General features: G+C 44.8%; 1 protein-coding gene across 1 annotated transcript in view; it reads right to left on the bottom strand.

The window, feature by feature from the left end:
* Positions 1–6,236: 6,236 nt before the first annotated feature.
* The window catches only part of ADRA1D (adrenoceptor alpha 1D), a 40,409-nt gene continuing 30,005 nt past the window's right edge, over positions 6,237–16,640 (bottom strand). The window contains exon 2 of the mRNA XM_032187131.1: positions 6,237–7,237. Within this exon, the coding sequence (XP_032043022.1) occupies positions 6,669–7,237 (569 nt within the window). The 3' untranslated portion in view covers positions 6,237–6,668. The remainder of the gene's footprint in view (positions 7,238–16,640) is intronic.

Genomic DNA, 16,640 nt, shown 5'->3' with positions numbered 1-16,640 from the left:
ACAGGACTAGGAACCTTCCCTTTCCAAAAACACCCTTCTGCCACGAAACAACTCAAATTTCTGGTCCATGTGCTATTAGGCTTTACTGCGTGGCAACCACAGATCTGCTAGGAGACAGCAATGGGGTTTGAACAGGTGATGCTGTATCTCTGAGCAGTGGTGCTGCTACTTAATTATGGTTAGATTTCCGTAAAATTCCAGAGTTGATTATAATGCCTTTTAATTAATTAATTATTTTTTATTTATTTATTTTTGATGCGATCAAAGCTGCGGAGGAAGTGTAAATATTGAATCACAAAAGCTGGATTTTTTTTTTTTTTTTAATATCCAGATACTTTCTGTAAGGTCTTAGTAAGATGTTAACAATGGTCATCTGAACCAATCAAGGCCAGAGTCCACACCTTGTTTCAGATTTTTTGAAGGTAAGGGATACAAATCCAGCAATTTTCAGACTGTGTGAAATGTCCTGCTTGTGACTGGATTATGAAAATTAAATGGTAGAGCTGGGCATAATAAAAGGGATATAATGTTTCCAGGAAAAGCACAAAAAAATATTTTTGATGCCTAGACCCCACCCTCCAAACCCCAAGGCATCTATTATCCATTGGGATTGCACAAAGGAAACCTTTAAATTTAGTTAAATTTGGTTTATTGAACTGAATGGAACTGAACATTTTGCTCTAAGCCCTCTTTTTCTTGCCTCATGGGACTTTTAGATAGGTTACTATCTCTGACTTCTTCCTACCCCCTCATAATTCTGCCTCCCAGGGTGCCCGAGGGACTGGGCTGTGTGGTTGGTTCATCCTGCAAGTCAGAAGATTGTCCAAGTTTTGATAATACACTGAACCACAATAAATATCTTTGTCCTCTTTCCCCAGAGAAAAGGGATCAAAACCTCACTTTCTGCCTGCTCTTTGCCCAACATTTACCCAGACTAGAGATCATCGACTTTTGCTATGTCCCTCCATCAGTTTTTCACAACAGGTTTTGTGTCCTGTATCCTAGCCATGTGCAGATGTCTTGGATAGCCTTGGGTGGTTCAAATGGTATGAAACACATCTTCAGACAACATTTTTTTTTTGCCGTATTCTCCATAATGGAATTTAATCATCTGGCTCATACAATCATCTGGCCTTATTTTAATGGAGATGTGTTAATCCATGAGCTGATTCTCGCTGAAGTTAGCTAGCTAAGAACAGAATATATCCTTGTCCATGGTTTTAGTGTCACTACATGTGGTCTGAACCTCCATGGAGGGATATTAGATGTCCAAAAATGAAAAAGAAATGGAAACCATTGCGCCAAATGGATGAAGTTACTTTGGAGATATCTGGACAACTCCTGGCCTAAGCTACAAGCCTGCCTTCTGTGGGGAGGCCTTCACAGTCTGTCTGTTCAGGGGCTGCTTTTTCATTTCTGAGTGGTATTCAGTAATGGAAATTTCCCAGTGGGAAACTGAACCCAGGGATGGCAAAATAGTATGGCCTTGTTGACCTAATGTACACTGAAGACCAACCTTGAGTTTTTGGTATATATGCCCATTTTAGCCTATTGGCGGAGAAATGAACAGTTTAAATATGGGATGGGCTACCCAATACCCAATTAAAGAATATTTACAAATTCCTGCACCAGTTCAGAGTCTGGGTCCTTCTACCTGAGTAGCTGCTCTCTGATGGCAGGAACTTCAGGAGGGACAGAGGGGAAGGAAAAGCCTACAGTGATAGTCTACCTTTCAAGCCTACCCTTGAAATATTCTCCCAGCTGACAGCAATCACTGCCTCAGGGACTTTTCAGCTCAGAGATTGTATAAATGTTTCCAACAGCCCTTGATGGACTTTTCTCTCATGAAGGCACCTAATTGCTGTTCTAACCCCTATAAACTTTTGGCAGATGCAATATCTCGTGGTGATGAATTCTATGATTTAAGTATGTGCCATGTGAAGAATTACCTCGCTTTGTTCATTTTTATAATTGGATTTGATGCCATTTAGTTCTTGTATTATGAGAAACAGTGAACAATCATCCACTATTTGTCTTCTCTCTGACACTCCTGATTTTATCGACCTCTATCGTGGTACTCCTCAGTCATCTCTATTTTCCAGGAAAACGCGCTTTGATTTAATTGTTCTTCAGACAGAAACTACCCCATATCTTTGGTCATCTTTGTCAGCCTTTTCTGAACCCTTTCTAAATCCATTTTATTCTTTTTCAGCTGGGCTAATCAGAACAATAGGTGGTAGTCGAATTAGAGGCATGTGATAGATTTATTCAGAGGTGCAAAGATGTTTTCCAGGTTATTTGTCATCTCTTTCCCAGAAAACCTTAACATCCAGTTTTCCCTGTTACTGTTATCAAATATTGACCCAAAGAGATGAGACTGCTGAGTCAGACTGTGAGGGAAGCTGGACCAGCATCAACCTGGCCCCTGACCCTCTCTTCGCTATGCAGGCCATACAATGTTCTCAATGGGTTAAACTGGGGGTGAGGAAGGATGCCAACAGCCACGTGCCCAGGCTAGCACTGCTGTTCCAAAGGCTCATTCAGTCCTTGTGACCATGGCATGGGTCTTGCTTATCATGCCCTAGAGAAAACCAACAGAGAATCACTTAATTTCCCTCCTGGCATCCAAGCAGGGCAGCAGCATGACTTATTAGTCCCTTTAGAAAAATTTAAGTGACATCAGTCAAGAGCATCCTTTGCTGTGGGCTCACAAGAGGACACAGCATCCCTCCCACTTCATCAGCATCAGTATGACTCAACCACACACACACAAAAAACACGTGGGGAGGTCAGGACAATCTTCTCCTGGAGCTGTGGAGCTGCAGTCAGTGACAGCTCACTTCGCCCCTGCCCCGAGGTGTCCCCAAAGAACAGACAGCCTTGGGCCATGCTCAGTCATTTGCACTGTAAAGAAATATTTCTGGGATACTGTAAAATGCTTTCAGAGCTCTGCTTCTCCCCTCACTGCATTTCAATCTCTACTATATGATGTTTCCCTAGGGCCCTGTGGGATGGGTGTCTTGCCTTCTTTTCCTGTTGTCCCCTTTGGGCTTTTCCAGCTCTGAGTTCTTGCCATGATCCCCAGCCCTGAGGCACCTCTGCCCGGTATCTGGACCTGCTGTCAGGCTGCATTTTGGGAAACTGAGTACCTGGAGTGAGCATAAGAAATGTTATTTCCATTTCACCACAGGTAGTATTTTTGTGATGATGGAATTCTGACTTTAGAATAAAAATTATATATATATATATATTTATTTATTTTTTTTTCCAAAGAAATCTTTGACAAGTTAAAATTTCAGATTTCATTTAAAAATCCTACTCTGATGGAAATTCTTTCACTGGATCTTGCTCCTGACCATAACTCATTCAATAACCTTCTCTCCTCTACTCCCATGGTTTATGGCTGCATCCATATCCCTCCTGCAGCAGGTTGTATTTGGGAGAAGACACAGCTGGTGCAACCCCTTTACCTCTGTGTGGCATGAGGCAGAGAATATAATTTTCTGATTTTTTTTTTTTTTTTTGGTCATATATTCTTGCACATGGGAATAATTATTGTGTAATTACAAAAAAAAAAAAAAATCCTTGAGAAAAACACAAGGGCTGATAATATACAGCTTTTGCTTCCTCCCTCCCTTATCCCCTACAGCCTCTATTCAAAAAATCAGACACAGTTCACAGCAACGTTTTAGACGGGTTTGTGCATGTATTTGGTACAAATAAACAAAAATATGTGCATTCTGTTTCATAGAGCTTACATCAATCTGACATTACTTGAATCACAAAACAGAAATACTCCAGCTAATAAATACGTCTGTGGATGAAAAATAAAAATCTATACATAAAAAATTCCAATGTCTGCTAAAGGAAATGTACACTTATATACACACTGTAAACAATAGTAATGCAACCCAACTGCAGTCCAGCTCAGGCTGACGGGGACCTTCTTTCCTCCTTGGATGGGACTCGTGAGAGTCTCCTGGCATCGAAGCTGCTCTTCACCATCCTCAACACTTGGCTTGTCGAAGCAGCAAGGTCTGGCGATGCGATAAGGACACAAAGCCGGCGTGATGAGGTGAGAGCTGCTGGGCGACCAAGGGACAGGGGCTTTGGGAAATGGCCTGCTTGGTGAATTTGGAGAAATGGGGCCATACCCTCCGCGGGTCACACACTTGGTGGTCCAGAGAAGTCAACAGGGTCAGACCGAATTCGCTTCCTGAAGGTCTGAGCCCATTTTTCCAAAGCTGGGAGAGCTCAGAAATTAAGGGATTCAAAGGGAAAAGCACAAGCTTAGATACTCAGGGTGTATTTCGTACAACACTGTCCTTCCCCTGTCAGCAAACGCAGCCCCAATCTCCCCTAAATGAATCTCTGCATGTACAGATTCCAGTCCTGGCATGGACTCTTCAGATGCAAGGTGCTAAATGAAAGAAGGGACCTGGCTTGGGTGAGAAATAGATATATAATATGCTTGTGTGTGCTTAAACAGACTTTATCCTCATTTTCTCTCCTGTAAAGGATTGGGATGGAGAAGCAGAAAAACCCCAGACTAGTCTTTCTTTCCCTTCTTCGTGCTTTCAAGGGACTGGAGGTTGTAAATGTAAATATTTCAAAATTGGAAAAAAAGAAAGAAGGAAAGTTAAAAGATCAGGGAGAAGTGTAAGAGGTAATTTCAGCTCATTCTTGGGAATGAGCGGCTTCCCAGCAATTGCTAAATTGAGCTGCCCTTTCCCCAGTGCCTAGTGCAGTGCAGCCCATATGTCTTGTTGGGGTTAACTGCTAGGAGGAAAATATTTGGACAAAATCCTTAGGTCTTTGTGCATCCAGTTCAGAGTCCATTGCACTGAGTAAAAGGCAGGAGGGTGTTATGGGTGCTGAGGTAGGGCCCACTCTGAATGTCTCAGCATGAAAGAAAGTAAAATTAAAAGAAATCTACATTTTCCTTGGTTTTAATTTCCTTTAAAACTAAAAACCAGCAGAAAGAAAGTCACGTTCTCCATGCTGTGCTAGGACACTTTCATCTCCTTTGACAGCCACCCTTAAGAGGATTAGCTGGACGTGCAGTAGGCACATTCATGAATATGCCTAATGTGTCTGGGGGACAGTGCTGGTGTGGATGAGTTTCCATCCAGGACATACTCAGCATCGTGTCTCCACCCTCGGGCTTCATGTTCCTCTTCTTTATTTACCCTTAGACCAAGACCTCACACTTGGGGGCTGTGAGCAGGGAAAACAAACAAACAAACTTTATCAACACTGCTTTTGGCCACGCTAACCAAGAGTAATTCCTGTTAACCAACAAAGGCTTTGATGTGTCAGGGAGGGGGGAAGCCACTTGGGAAAAGAGTTCTGAGTCTAGAATCACAGAATCCTTTAGGTTGGGAAAGAGCTTCAAGACCCTCCAGGCCAACCATCATCCTGACCTACTGAGTCCCATCACTAAACCAGGTCCCTGAGTGCCACATCCACGTCTCTTGAACGCCTCCAGAGATGGGGACCCCACCACTTCTTTGGGCAGCCCATTCCAGTGCTTGATCACCCTCACCATGAAGAAATTCCTCCTGATCTCCAACCTAAACGTCCCCTGGTTCAATCTGAGACTGTTTCCTTGTGCTCTGGTATGGTCCCGACTGGGGAAAAGATGGATCCACAAGAGGGAGCTCCCACTGCACTTCAGCTCCCTTTAAGCTGTGGCTCTGTGAGTAATGGGAACAGGCCCAGCCTCACCCACCCCACCTTCCTCAGCCACAGCTAGGAATACGTCTTTATTCCATGTTGTTTGAGAGAAAGAGCAAGTGGGGATAAGAAGGAGAGAGAAAAAGACTGGGGATGGCCAACATCAAAAGGAGTCTCCACATCACAGAGGGATGCAGGCCAGAACAAGATGGGTTGCAAATTTCTCACTGGAAAGTGAAATGAGAAACACGTCGCAGGTTGGAGTTAGAGAAGAGAGACCTGCACACCTGTTGGCATCAGTATATGCATCTGGACTGCTCCTCTGGGCTAAAACCAGGCTGCGAGGAAGTGGCAAAGCTGTGGGCACCGCAAACACGATGGCTGAGAGCCAGGATCCCCCAGCTCTGCTCGGGAATACCACAGTCTGCTCACTCTCGAAAGAAAAGGCTTGGGCTACAGGTTCTGTCCAGCCCTGTAGCCCTACAAGCCCCCAGGCCACTGTCTAAAGGGTCAGCTGCCAGCTACTGCTCACAGCATCCGTTCGGGATGCTGCCTCTGGATGGAAATGTTATCATGTGTGCTAAGGCAGAGTTGGCACCTGTTGGGGTTCAATCCTTCCAGTAGCTTTTGTGGTGGTATTTTTAAGGCAAAGGAGATGTTCTGGTTTCCCTTAATTGCACAGCTTCTTCCAAAGTCAAAGAGAACCATCCCATGGGAGGAAACAGCTCTTTTCCTAAGGCCAGATCCACCCCACACTTTCCCCTCTTGCCACAGCTCGTTAAAATGGGATGTGCCATTGACTCGTATTTGAGGAACCCATAACCCCATAGAAGGGGCTGACCTCCCCGTGGGGGAAGCTTGTACAACCTTTGGGCAACTGCATTTTATACCTGATTGCTGCTTCCAGTCTGCCTGACAGACCCACAGGTGGCATCCCTTCACGTTTCTGCTAGATACAGCTAAAGAAACCATCGAGAGCTGTCCCGGTGCCTTCAGATATCTGTCTCTCTCAGCCCACAGCAGTCTGTTAAGTCATAGGTTTGATAGTCAATGGTTTCCGTAAAGTCATGAGGGATCCCAATAGAGACAGACTCCACCTCGGTTTTGTAGGAGGCTGTCACCCCCCCTTTGCTGGAGCCGCCCCGGATTTTGTTAGAAAGGCTGTTCATCTTTTCCTTCAGCTGGGTGGACGCTGGCTTCTGGAACGGAGTGAGCATTTTCCAGCCCTTGAAGCTGAGCGTTCGCCTCTTACCGGCCCTCTCCTGCAAGGAGGAGTTAAATAGGAACGAGCTGTGCAGGGTGCTGATCCTGGGCCTCAGGTCCGTCTCGGAGCCTCGCACGGAGCTGTTCATGGAGGCCCCTCGCCAGTGGTGGTCGTAGACGCGCCAGATGGGACGTCTTCGCCGGTGGCATTGGCACTTCAGCAGCCTGATGAAGGCTCGCTTGAACTCCTTGCTGGAGCAGGGGTAGATGATGGGGTTCACGCAGCTGTTGAAGTATCCCAGCCAGAAGATGACCTTGAAGACCATTTCCGAGGGCTTCAGAGATGGGAAGAAAGAACCTAGGAAGAGATTAAAAGAAATAAGGTTAGAAGGGGGAGGACGTGGCAGCACAGGGTAGCACAGGTGGTGGAGAGCCCTGTCTGAAAGGCAAGCTTTGCAGAGAAGGCTGAAGGCATGATTTTATTAGGTCCTTGGCTTGCAATGTTGTTATGACCAGAGTGAAGATCTGCAGGAGTAGAGGGCATGGAGCAAAAAGATAGATAACACCATATCCATGGCAGGAGCCTTCTAACCCCCATTGCAAAAGGGGTCAGAGCAATGGACCCAGCACAGCTGTGAGCCGTCAGGTCAAGCCCATAGAGCTTGGAGACAGTCTGTTAATTACATTATGGAAGTAAAATATGTTATGAATGTTAATTATACTAGTTCCTGCTACTTGGAAAAGCTCTTTCGTCCACCCAAACCCTGATTTCTACTTCTGTGCTGAAGGATCCCACTGGCTCTTGATGTAAAAGACGGGGAGTTGTTTTGCAGCCAGAAGATGTCAGTGTTGCTCCCACATGGCCCCATCACTTAGTATTCCTTACTCAGATCTGAAATAACTTTCTGACTCAGCCTTAATTTCTCTTAATTTTAGCTCTGGATGACAAATCATGCCACCATGTGACTGAGCGTTAATTTGTATTTTAGTAAATAACATTAGCTCTGGATATCATTATTATTTTCCCCATGCTCAAAAGCCTGGTGTCAAAACAGTAAAACAGGTGCCAGGAGCCAGAAATTCAGGACCGAGGCTCTGAACTTCCACAGACTGCATCAAAGCTCCCCAGTGGTTTTTTTTTTTTTTTTTTTTTCCCTTTTTTATTTTTACTTTTTTTTTTTTTTTACTTTTATTTTTTTAAATTTTATTATTTTTTGAGAAAAACCATCATCCAGGAAACCCAAAGCTCTGATTTCAGCAAAGCTTTCCTACACCCATTCCTAATCAGCCCGGAGTCTGCAGCCAGACTCAGTGTGTCAGGTACGTGGGCTACCCCATCACGGACAGATCTCAGCATTTTCTGATGCTTAGGCAGGGAAAACACATACGCAGACGTGTGGCTTAAATATCTGCCGAAGGCCAACTCAAGTCAAAGGGCTGGAGCACATGCTGGTGTCAATATGTGCTGCAGGAGGCAGTGAATAAGGACAGCCAGCAGGGTTGATGTCTCTGTGATGAAAAGACCTGGGGCCAGCACGGAGATGGATGGCGTTTGCGGAGTAATGAGCAGCCCCTGGTGTTGGAGCCCACGGTTTTGAACAGAGAAGTAGTGCCGGGGTTGTAGTGTCCCTGCTGTGGCTGTGTTTGCTTAAAGGGATTTATTCCTTCTGGGACACGGCTGAGATTTATAGGTTGGCACTAGGCTGCTTGAATCACCACGTTGAATTCTAACCACAGCAGAAACACTGCCCTGAGTGTTTGGTTAACCAGGAGTAAAGACCCCAGGGGTGCTGGGGGCAATCTCCATTTCCTTAATGTCTCCGTTCTCCATCCAGACAAGGTTTTAAGCCTTTTCCTTTCCTTGTGCAGCCTGCAGCCCACCCCCAGGAGCTCCACACACCATCCTGATGCAATGTGGATCATCAGTGGGTTCCTAGGACCAGCAGTGGGTTCCTTGAACCAGTGGTGGGTTCCTAGGGCTAGTGGTGGATTTATATGACCAGCACCAATTCCTCTCCTCAATCTCAGCTCTCAGCAATAACACCTGTGTGTGTTTTCCTGCCTGGGCTCCTCCATGCTCCATCCTGGTGCAAACCAGACTCTGAGGCCATGTGCTACCTGCAAGGGGCTCCCTGGCTCTCAGCTCTTCAGGCAGACCTTGTGTTGTCCTCAGTGTGAGCATATGGGGCCAAGATAGGTGAAGGAGCCCATCAAGCATGGATTCCCACTCATACCTTTGTTAGGGGAGAGGTTCCGTGCCTCAGTTTACCCAATGTAGAATGGGGTTCATTACCATCATCTCTTGTATGGTGCTGTTGGGGACCCTGTTTGCAGTACTCTCAGTTCCTAGAGGAGCTGTGGCTTTATGTAGCTTTTATTTTAACTTGAGAGAGAGGAAAAAAAAAAAAAAAAGCTATGGTAACAAAGCAAATAAAAGAAGAAACTCTTTAGAAATGAAGCTAGTGATTACTGCTTGAGCCAGGCTACTTAAGAGATTGGTGCTTGCTTAGCCTGTTGGCTGTTAAAATAATAATTTATGTCTAGTGTTTAGTGCTTCATTGCACAATGCAGTTTCCGTACAACATTCTTTGTTTTAGCATCCAGATAAAAAAGACAAACTGGGAAAAAAGCACAGCTACGACTTCCTTGAATTTCAACTTTGGCTACTTTTCACCCTCTAGAACCTCGTGTGCATCTGAAGACAAAGGGCTCATTGCCATCCTCATTACCATGCAAATAAGCATGCCCCTTGGAAGAGATGTGTATGGAGTGCATCCATAGCTTCCTCATTCAATCACACTGGGATGAAAAAAGTAGGCACGGAGTCCCCAGAATGGGTCTCTGGCTGGTGACTTTGTACATGCTGGAACATCTGACTGCCTTGGTAGGCAATGGGAAGCAGATCTTAGGGGAGAGTTTGTGGCTCTTATGTAGTGAATGAATAAAGTATGAAAGGAATTAGCCCTCACTTTCATGCACACAACGACATTTTGATAGAGGATTTATGAACTGGGCTATGTAGTGGTGATTCTATAGGAACATGGATGATGTTGGGATGCCTGGAAGAAAGCACAGAGTAATGGGCACCTGAAGAGCTCAGGAAACGGATACTTCCAAGGTTCAGAAACAGAAAATGGGAATAAAAATTCAAGTATAGAAATGGGAAGTGATACAGCAGCACTTTAGCCTGATCAGTCAGTGTATGAGCACATTTTGATGATGTGGCCCAAAAAATATCAAAGACAGAACAGGGCATTATCAAAGGCAGAGCATGGAGCCCAAATGTTGTAGAATTTGTGCCATGTCATGTTTTTTTAAATCCCAGTTGTATCTTGGTCTAGGATGCTCCCAGGCAGAGGCTCATCTTTCTTATTTGCCACTGCCTGGTCAAGAAAGGCTCTGGACATCCTGCTGAGAACTTTTCATTCTCCTAATATATACATTTTTTATAACATTACTGCTGGGGGGTTGAAAATTCCTTTTGAGTTTTAGTCCATAGGGAATTTTCTAAAAGGTCATTTCAAATCTTGCTGAGCCTTCATACTCATGTTGGAGATCTGAACAAGGACTGCAGGTCCTGCTGGAACCCTTGATAATTATCTTCAGCAGGATTAAAAAATTAAGAAAGCTGCAGGTGAATTCTCAGGGAAAGCTTGTCCCCACCATGTAAAGTGACCAGAGTCACAGTCTAAATGTGATCAGAAGATCAATTTTTTTAATTTTTTTTGGTGGTGCAAAAGTTGAACCAATAAAATATGCGCTCTGAAGGCAAAAAATCAATTTGTTTGGTTTTCTTACCATGGATGTGTGCCTGTATGCCATGTATATACCTACACATTTTTTTCTTGTCACCCTGCTCATAACTGGGAAAAAAAATATCTAACTACAAACCTCTGAACCCAGTGGCTAAAGTCCCCAAAGCTGTAACATGCATGTGGGTGCAATCTCCCCTCCACGCACCCAAACACTTAGCTTGTTTTTTGTTATTATTATTATTATTTTTTTAGGCTGTTTAAGCTAGCACAATCTCGTGATCTTTCCCTGTCTGCACTTCTCCACCCTGCCCTCTCCATGACTCAGCCGAAGGTGATATCACTGGATTGTTTGGAGAGTTGCTGGTCCCAGTGTTCAGCACACAAAAAAATAAAGCAAAACAAGGAAAAAAGACAAATGCACAAGTGAAAGTGGATCCAGTCCAATCTAAATTCTGGCCCTGGCTCCCAGTATGCAGCCAGAATCTGTGAGCAGGCTTGCTTTCTGCCGCAGTTGGCAGGAGCATCTTTGTTTTAAAAGGTCCCTGCTTTTACAGCATGTCCTGAATAGTCCAGGGCACAAAAATGCTGCAAACGTGAGAGCAGGTGGGTGAGACAAAGAGCCAAAGTGATGCCCCAGTGCTCTGACATCATGAATGGAAATTCAAGGACCAGCAGGATCACTTAGACTGAGAAACCACCTTGCTGTTGCTTGGTGTGAACTTTGTATGAGGAATGGCTCTGGATACAAATAGCTCATGGAGAGTTAGACCCTGCACGTGTTAATAGAGAACAATTATTCACTACCTTTTCCACTACAAGGGGCACCAAGGAGGACGAAGGGTAGTGGGTGGTAGGATGAAAATGAAGATAAGGGGGTGGTTCATCTCAGAGCGTGTTCCTCAACAGGAGCCCATGGATGCTAAAAGCATTCAAAAATGATTGGACAAACTCACTGTAAAGAAAAAAAAAATCTACCACGGTGCCAACCCAACTATTCATGAGTTAGGAAGTTCCAGAAATTCATACATAGCATTAGGCCCCTGGGACAGCTGAGCTTCTCCTGAATGTAGCCTCCAAGGTCAGGAGGGAACTGAAACTCCCTCAGGATGTGTCAGAGCAGCAAGGCAAGAGAATTGCAGCTGGTATAGAAAAAAACAGGGTGGGAAGTAGTGAGGTTGCTGAAGCTCCTGGCCACAGAAACTGTCATAGCCTCTTCCTTATTTTCTTTCTGTCTCTTGCAAAGTAAATTAATTACATTTCATCCAAAGTAATCATGAGCTGCCACTTTCCATCCGTTACCCAGCTTGCACCCCACCTCGCCATCTCCTTGTGGAACCTCCATGAAGGATGCTATTCCTGACGTGGCTGCCAAGTGATGGGAGAAAGGGCTGGAAATCAGCAAGGATTTCTGCCTACGTGTGGGACTGGGAGTCTCAACATCTGGCCAGACTTTCGTGACCTTCTCCTCCATCCACAATTGACAATTTCCTTTGGGCATCCATAGGCATATCAGGGTCTCTAGAGGGTTAATGCCTCCCTGCAGCTGGTGGCATGTCTTGGAGTGAGGGGGGAGTTCACTGCCCTCCTAGGACGGATCCAAGAGCTGCTTGGCGTTGGGAGGAGGACAGCGTGTTCGCAGTGACTCCGGCATTTTCCCTGGAGGACGATGGCGTTGGGATATCGGGTGGAATTCCTCAGGCCTGCGAGCCTTCCAGCTGTGGCCCGACCCCATAAACAAGCTGCAGATAAGCCCCAGCTTCTGTCACGCCAACGAAAACCCTCTAAAGCTGCTTGTGTGCATCTTAACATGTAGGCATGCCTGATCATTCGAACTTTTGCACCCTGACCCTGCTGGAAAGAAAAGTATGGAGAAGCCACCCCTTCCCTGCCCATTGCTGCATTATTTTTTCCCATGATGATGGTTGGTTCCTCTTGGAGAGCTCCAGCAATGCCAAAACCCATGGTAGGGTGAATGTATCTGGTACCCAGGGTCAATGTGCTGGGGCCCAGGGAAGAATGGCGTTAGGGCTAAGGGCAGCCAGAAAGTTGCAAAGACAGAAGATGCCAGCTTTGTAGGGGATGAGGGATCTGGAAAACATTGGTGTTTTCAATAGCATCTCAAATTCGAGGACTGACTGCAGTTTGCCCATCAGCAAGAGAATCATAATGTGGCAGAGCCCTGTTCTGATATTTACTGGTCTATTTCTCTAATCCCCAAACATTAGTTACTAAGTAGTTACCTAAGCAGGTCCCTGGGCTGTTCTTACACTCAGTGACTTAGTCAGTACTGCCAATGGAAAGGATGGAGCAATCCACCTCATCCTGAAGCATAAATCCCTACTGGCCAGGTGAATCACACTCAGTCTCTGCTGTCTGGACCCAGATGTCTCGTTCTTGGGGAGACACCATATTATGGGCAAATAACATTACTGTAGATGAATTTCACCCTTAATGCCATTGGGATCCGGTGGCCTCCTCCTGCTTTAGAAGGAGTCTTGAAATGTTTTCATGCATCCCTCATGTGCAGGATAGGGACTCCTTCATCAGCAAACCTCCCATGGTGGTGAAGGGTGGCACAGAGAGTCACACAGGTACATCGACACTGCTACCTCACAGAAACCTAACAAGGGCTTTCAAGTCTTAGATTGTGCAAAGTGCTAATTTGTTCAGCATGTTCCAGCTAGATCTCTCTGGATAAATTGTGTCCAGGGAGCAAATTCACTCCAGGGACTGCTCTCAAAAGGCCACCAGGACTTGACTATGCAGTCCCACAGCATTGCCCCAGCAGGTTCTGTACCCTTAATTACATCCATATGCCTTCATGCCACATCACAGGGCATGCAATGTAAAGAATCTATTCAAGACTGAAGATCCACTCTACCAGAGACTCACAACTCCTGCAAGAGAGTAATTTTTTTGTAGGACCACTGGGGCATTGCACGGGGCCAAGAGAGGCTTTGTGCCAGGGACTGTAAAGTACACAGTCTGCTCTAGTCTATGCTGCAGCCCATGCTCTGGGGGATCATTGTCTGGGATTTGTTAACTTTTTTTTTAGCAGTGTCTGACTCCTGGTACTTAGCTTTGTTCCTGAGAAAGTTGTAGTGATTTGCTGGGAACCATTGGGCAAACATAATGCACAAAGCTTTGTTACCCTGAACTGAATATCCTGCCTTCCATCTTTTATTAGGGATCTATAAAGAAGAATGTCTTGCTCATAATAACGAAAGGATAATTCATTTACTGTTAGGGACTGTAGCCTGCCACTGAACAGTAGTTGACATACAGAGCCCTGGGTCTGTAGAAGAGCCAAGAATGGATTCCCATGATTTCCAAATCTGTAGCCCTGTGGCATGATCATAAAACCATCATTTTAAACCATATCTGTCAGCAGGATGAGGACTGAGAGTTTTTCCCTGCTTTTTGATATTCAGTATGAGCTCTGAATCAGGCAGGGCTGGGTAGAGCAAAGGGAGAGATACTTTGAAACAAGAACTGGCCTTGAATACTGCAAACCAAGCTCACTTCTCCATATAACAAATCTTTGGAAATTACTTAGGTGAAAATTTTGGAAGGAAACGAAGAGCAGGACTGAATACTTGCCTTACACATTAATGAAGGCAATTAGCTCCCTCATGCCTGCAATGAAGCCTTAAGACTGCTGCTGACCATTAATCCCGGGCCACCTGATGAACCTGTCATCACAAGGGCTTTGCTCACAACGTGGTGGAAAACATGGACAATTCAGTGTCTAAAATGTGTCTAAAATTCAGTGTCAAGATGGACTGCTTGGTCCATTTGCTGAGAAGGAGAGAGGCTGGGCAGCAGAATCAGGGCCACAGATAATGCTCAACTCAACAGAGTCAGTAGGAGGATGGGCTTTAAAAATGAGTCACAAGAATAAGAAGACAAAGTTTTTTTTTTTTTTTTTTTTTCATCTGGCACCTCGTACAGACTCCCTTAAAGGTAGTATTTTTGCACTATGTCTTACGCCTGGGAAAGATAGATGTATATCCAACTGCCTGTTCCTTAACAATTCACAGATAATAGCCTGGCTCCAACCCCAAAGGGGACTTTAAAACAAACCTTAAAATCATGAGACTCAGCAAAAGGACATAAATAAAATTAGGAAAATAATAACAATAAAAAAAGCAACAAACCCACGTCTGGAAGACTGGCCAATTTGGCAAATCCAAAGGGAGATATCAGGAAGGTTCTTATTTGCCTGATACAAATGAGGAAAAATAGCAATAATAGGTCTCCAGAGAGAAGGAAAAAGTCAGGGTAACCGAGCTGCATGTCAAGAGCTCTTGCCTTTCTGTCTGAGCAGGAAGACAACTGGAATTTGCTTGCTGATGTTACAGTGAGCACAACAGAGACCGCAGTGAGATTCTTGCCCGCATGGCTAAAGAGAGGAAACAAGCTTGGAGCCGACTCTGAAAAGAAAATTTCCATCTGGCTCGGGATCTGAATGAACAGAACGGTCGCTCGATGTTGCTAGGTTCCCTCTGGGGAAGTCAAAAATCGGCGTGTCGTTCAGCGAGGAGCATTTCCGTGGCTCCTTTGTGCAAAGGACGGGTGTCCTCAGCAGGAAGGTCTTGCCATGGGAGTCCTGTGTGGGCTCACCAGTGACACAAACATGATACCAGTAATGATACCAGTAATGATACCAAACATGATACTAATAATTCTGTGCTTTGTAGCCTCATGGCAGCTTGTTTATGAGCACAGGAGGTCACCACCACCTCACCAAACACCCTCCTCCCTTCCCCTCTCTGCTGTTCCTTACTCCGTGACAAAAAATTTGACTTCAACACCCCTTTTTCAAGCAACACAAGTAGGAGCAACCCATCCACACAGAACATCACTGTCATCAGCACCCGCTGAGGGTTTCTGTTTCCTCCCAATGGACCACAGTCAAACAGGAATAATCCAATGAATCTGTTTTTTAGTCTTTGCTGGAAGAGGTTCCCAATAGACCTCACACTAGTGTGACATCTAATCAGTGTTAGGAAATATTGCATGACTTTTTCAACTAAAACAATGTTCCCTTCATGCACTATTTTGAAGAAATCAACAAGAACTTTATGATCATCAGTGCTGTAATTTAGAGAGATGAAAGCATAGTGTAGAGAGAGCAGAGAATTTAGCTGAATACCAAGAAAAGTCCCCCATAATCTAGGAAGAGAGACAGCAAAAAGGATTCGGGAGGGATCTGTTGAAGATTCATCACAAGACAGAACTTGAGAAAACCTGAGGTATTGTGATGACAAACTTTCCAGCAAAGTGGGTAAGTTAGTAGAGTTGCTGCTATGATTTATCCCTCTGATAAATTGTTTGACACATATATTTCATGGAATGTCATTAAAGCTCTTTTGCAAGAAGATTGAAGAAATGTTTCTTCAGCCCTTGCCACAAAGACCTCTGTGCTTTGCTATCTATAAATAGTGAATGAACATAGCACGGGGCTTTAGACCAGTTGTTCTCCAGCTTTTTGGAACCAAAGACTGTTAATCCTCAACAGTTTTTACAGACTGCATGGCTCCCTTAATAATCTGTTTTCCATGAACCATTTACTGAACCTTCATCAAGGTCTGGAGGCCACAATTTGGGAACCACTGTTCTAGACCTCTCGTTCTTGCATTTGTTGGCAAGTGCAATGGCACTTTGTGCTGAGCACTGCAAGTGGCTTCCTCTGTGCAACTCCTTTCAATAGCCCTTAGCATCTTCAGAAACTTTCCTCTGCAAATAACTGCTGATCCACTGTGGCTACCATGAAAAGCCTGGCTTCAACCCATCTCCAAGATGAAATGTCCCTTTTCTATCAAGCTGTCACCTCCACTAGTGTAAGAAATATTGAGAACGCGTATTATTTATTTTTTTTTCCAACTAAATGGCAAGCTTGGGAAATCCTGGAGAAAAGGAATGGAGGGGAATGATTCCCAAGCAAGTCATCCGAGTCTTGGAAAAACCACTGTGTGTGCTGGGTCAGTCCCAAGACTACTCTTT

Source organism: Aythya fuligula, chromosome 4, assembly GCF_009819795.1.
Source record: "Aythya fuligula isolate bAytFul2 chromosome 4, bAytFul2.pri, whole genome shotgun sequence".
Lineage (NCBI taxonomy): Eukaryota > Metazoa > Chordata > Aves > Anseriformes > Anatidae > Aythya > Aythya fuligula.
The sequence above is the reverse complement of the archived record's forward strand: the minus strand, read 5'-3'. Positions and strand labels throughout refer to the sequence as shown.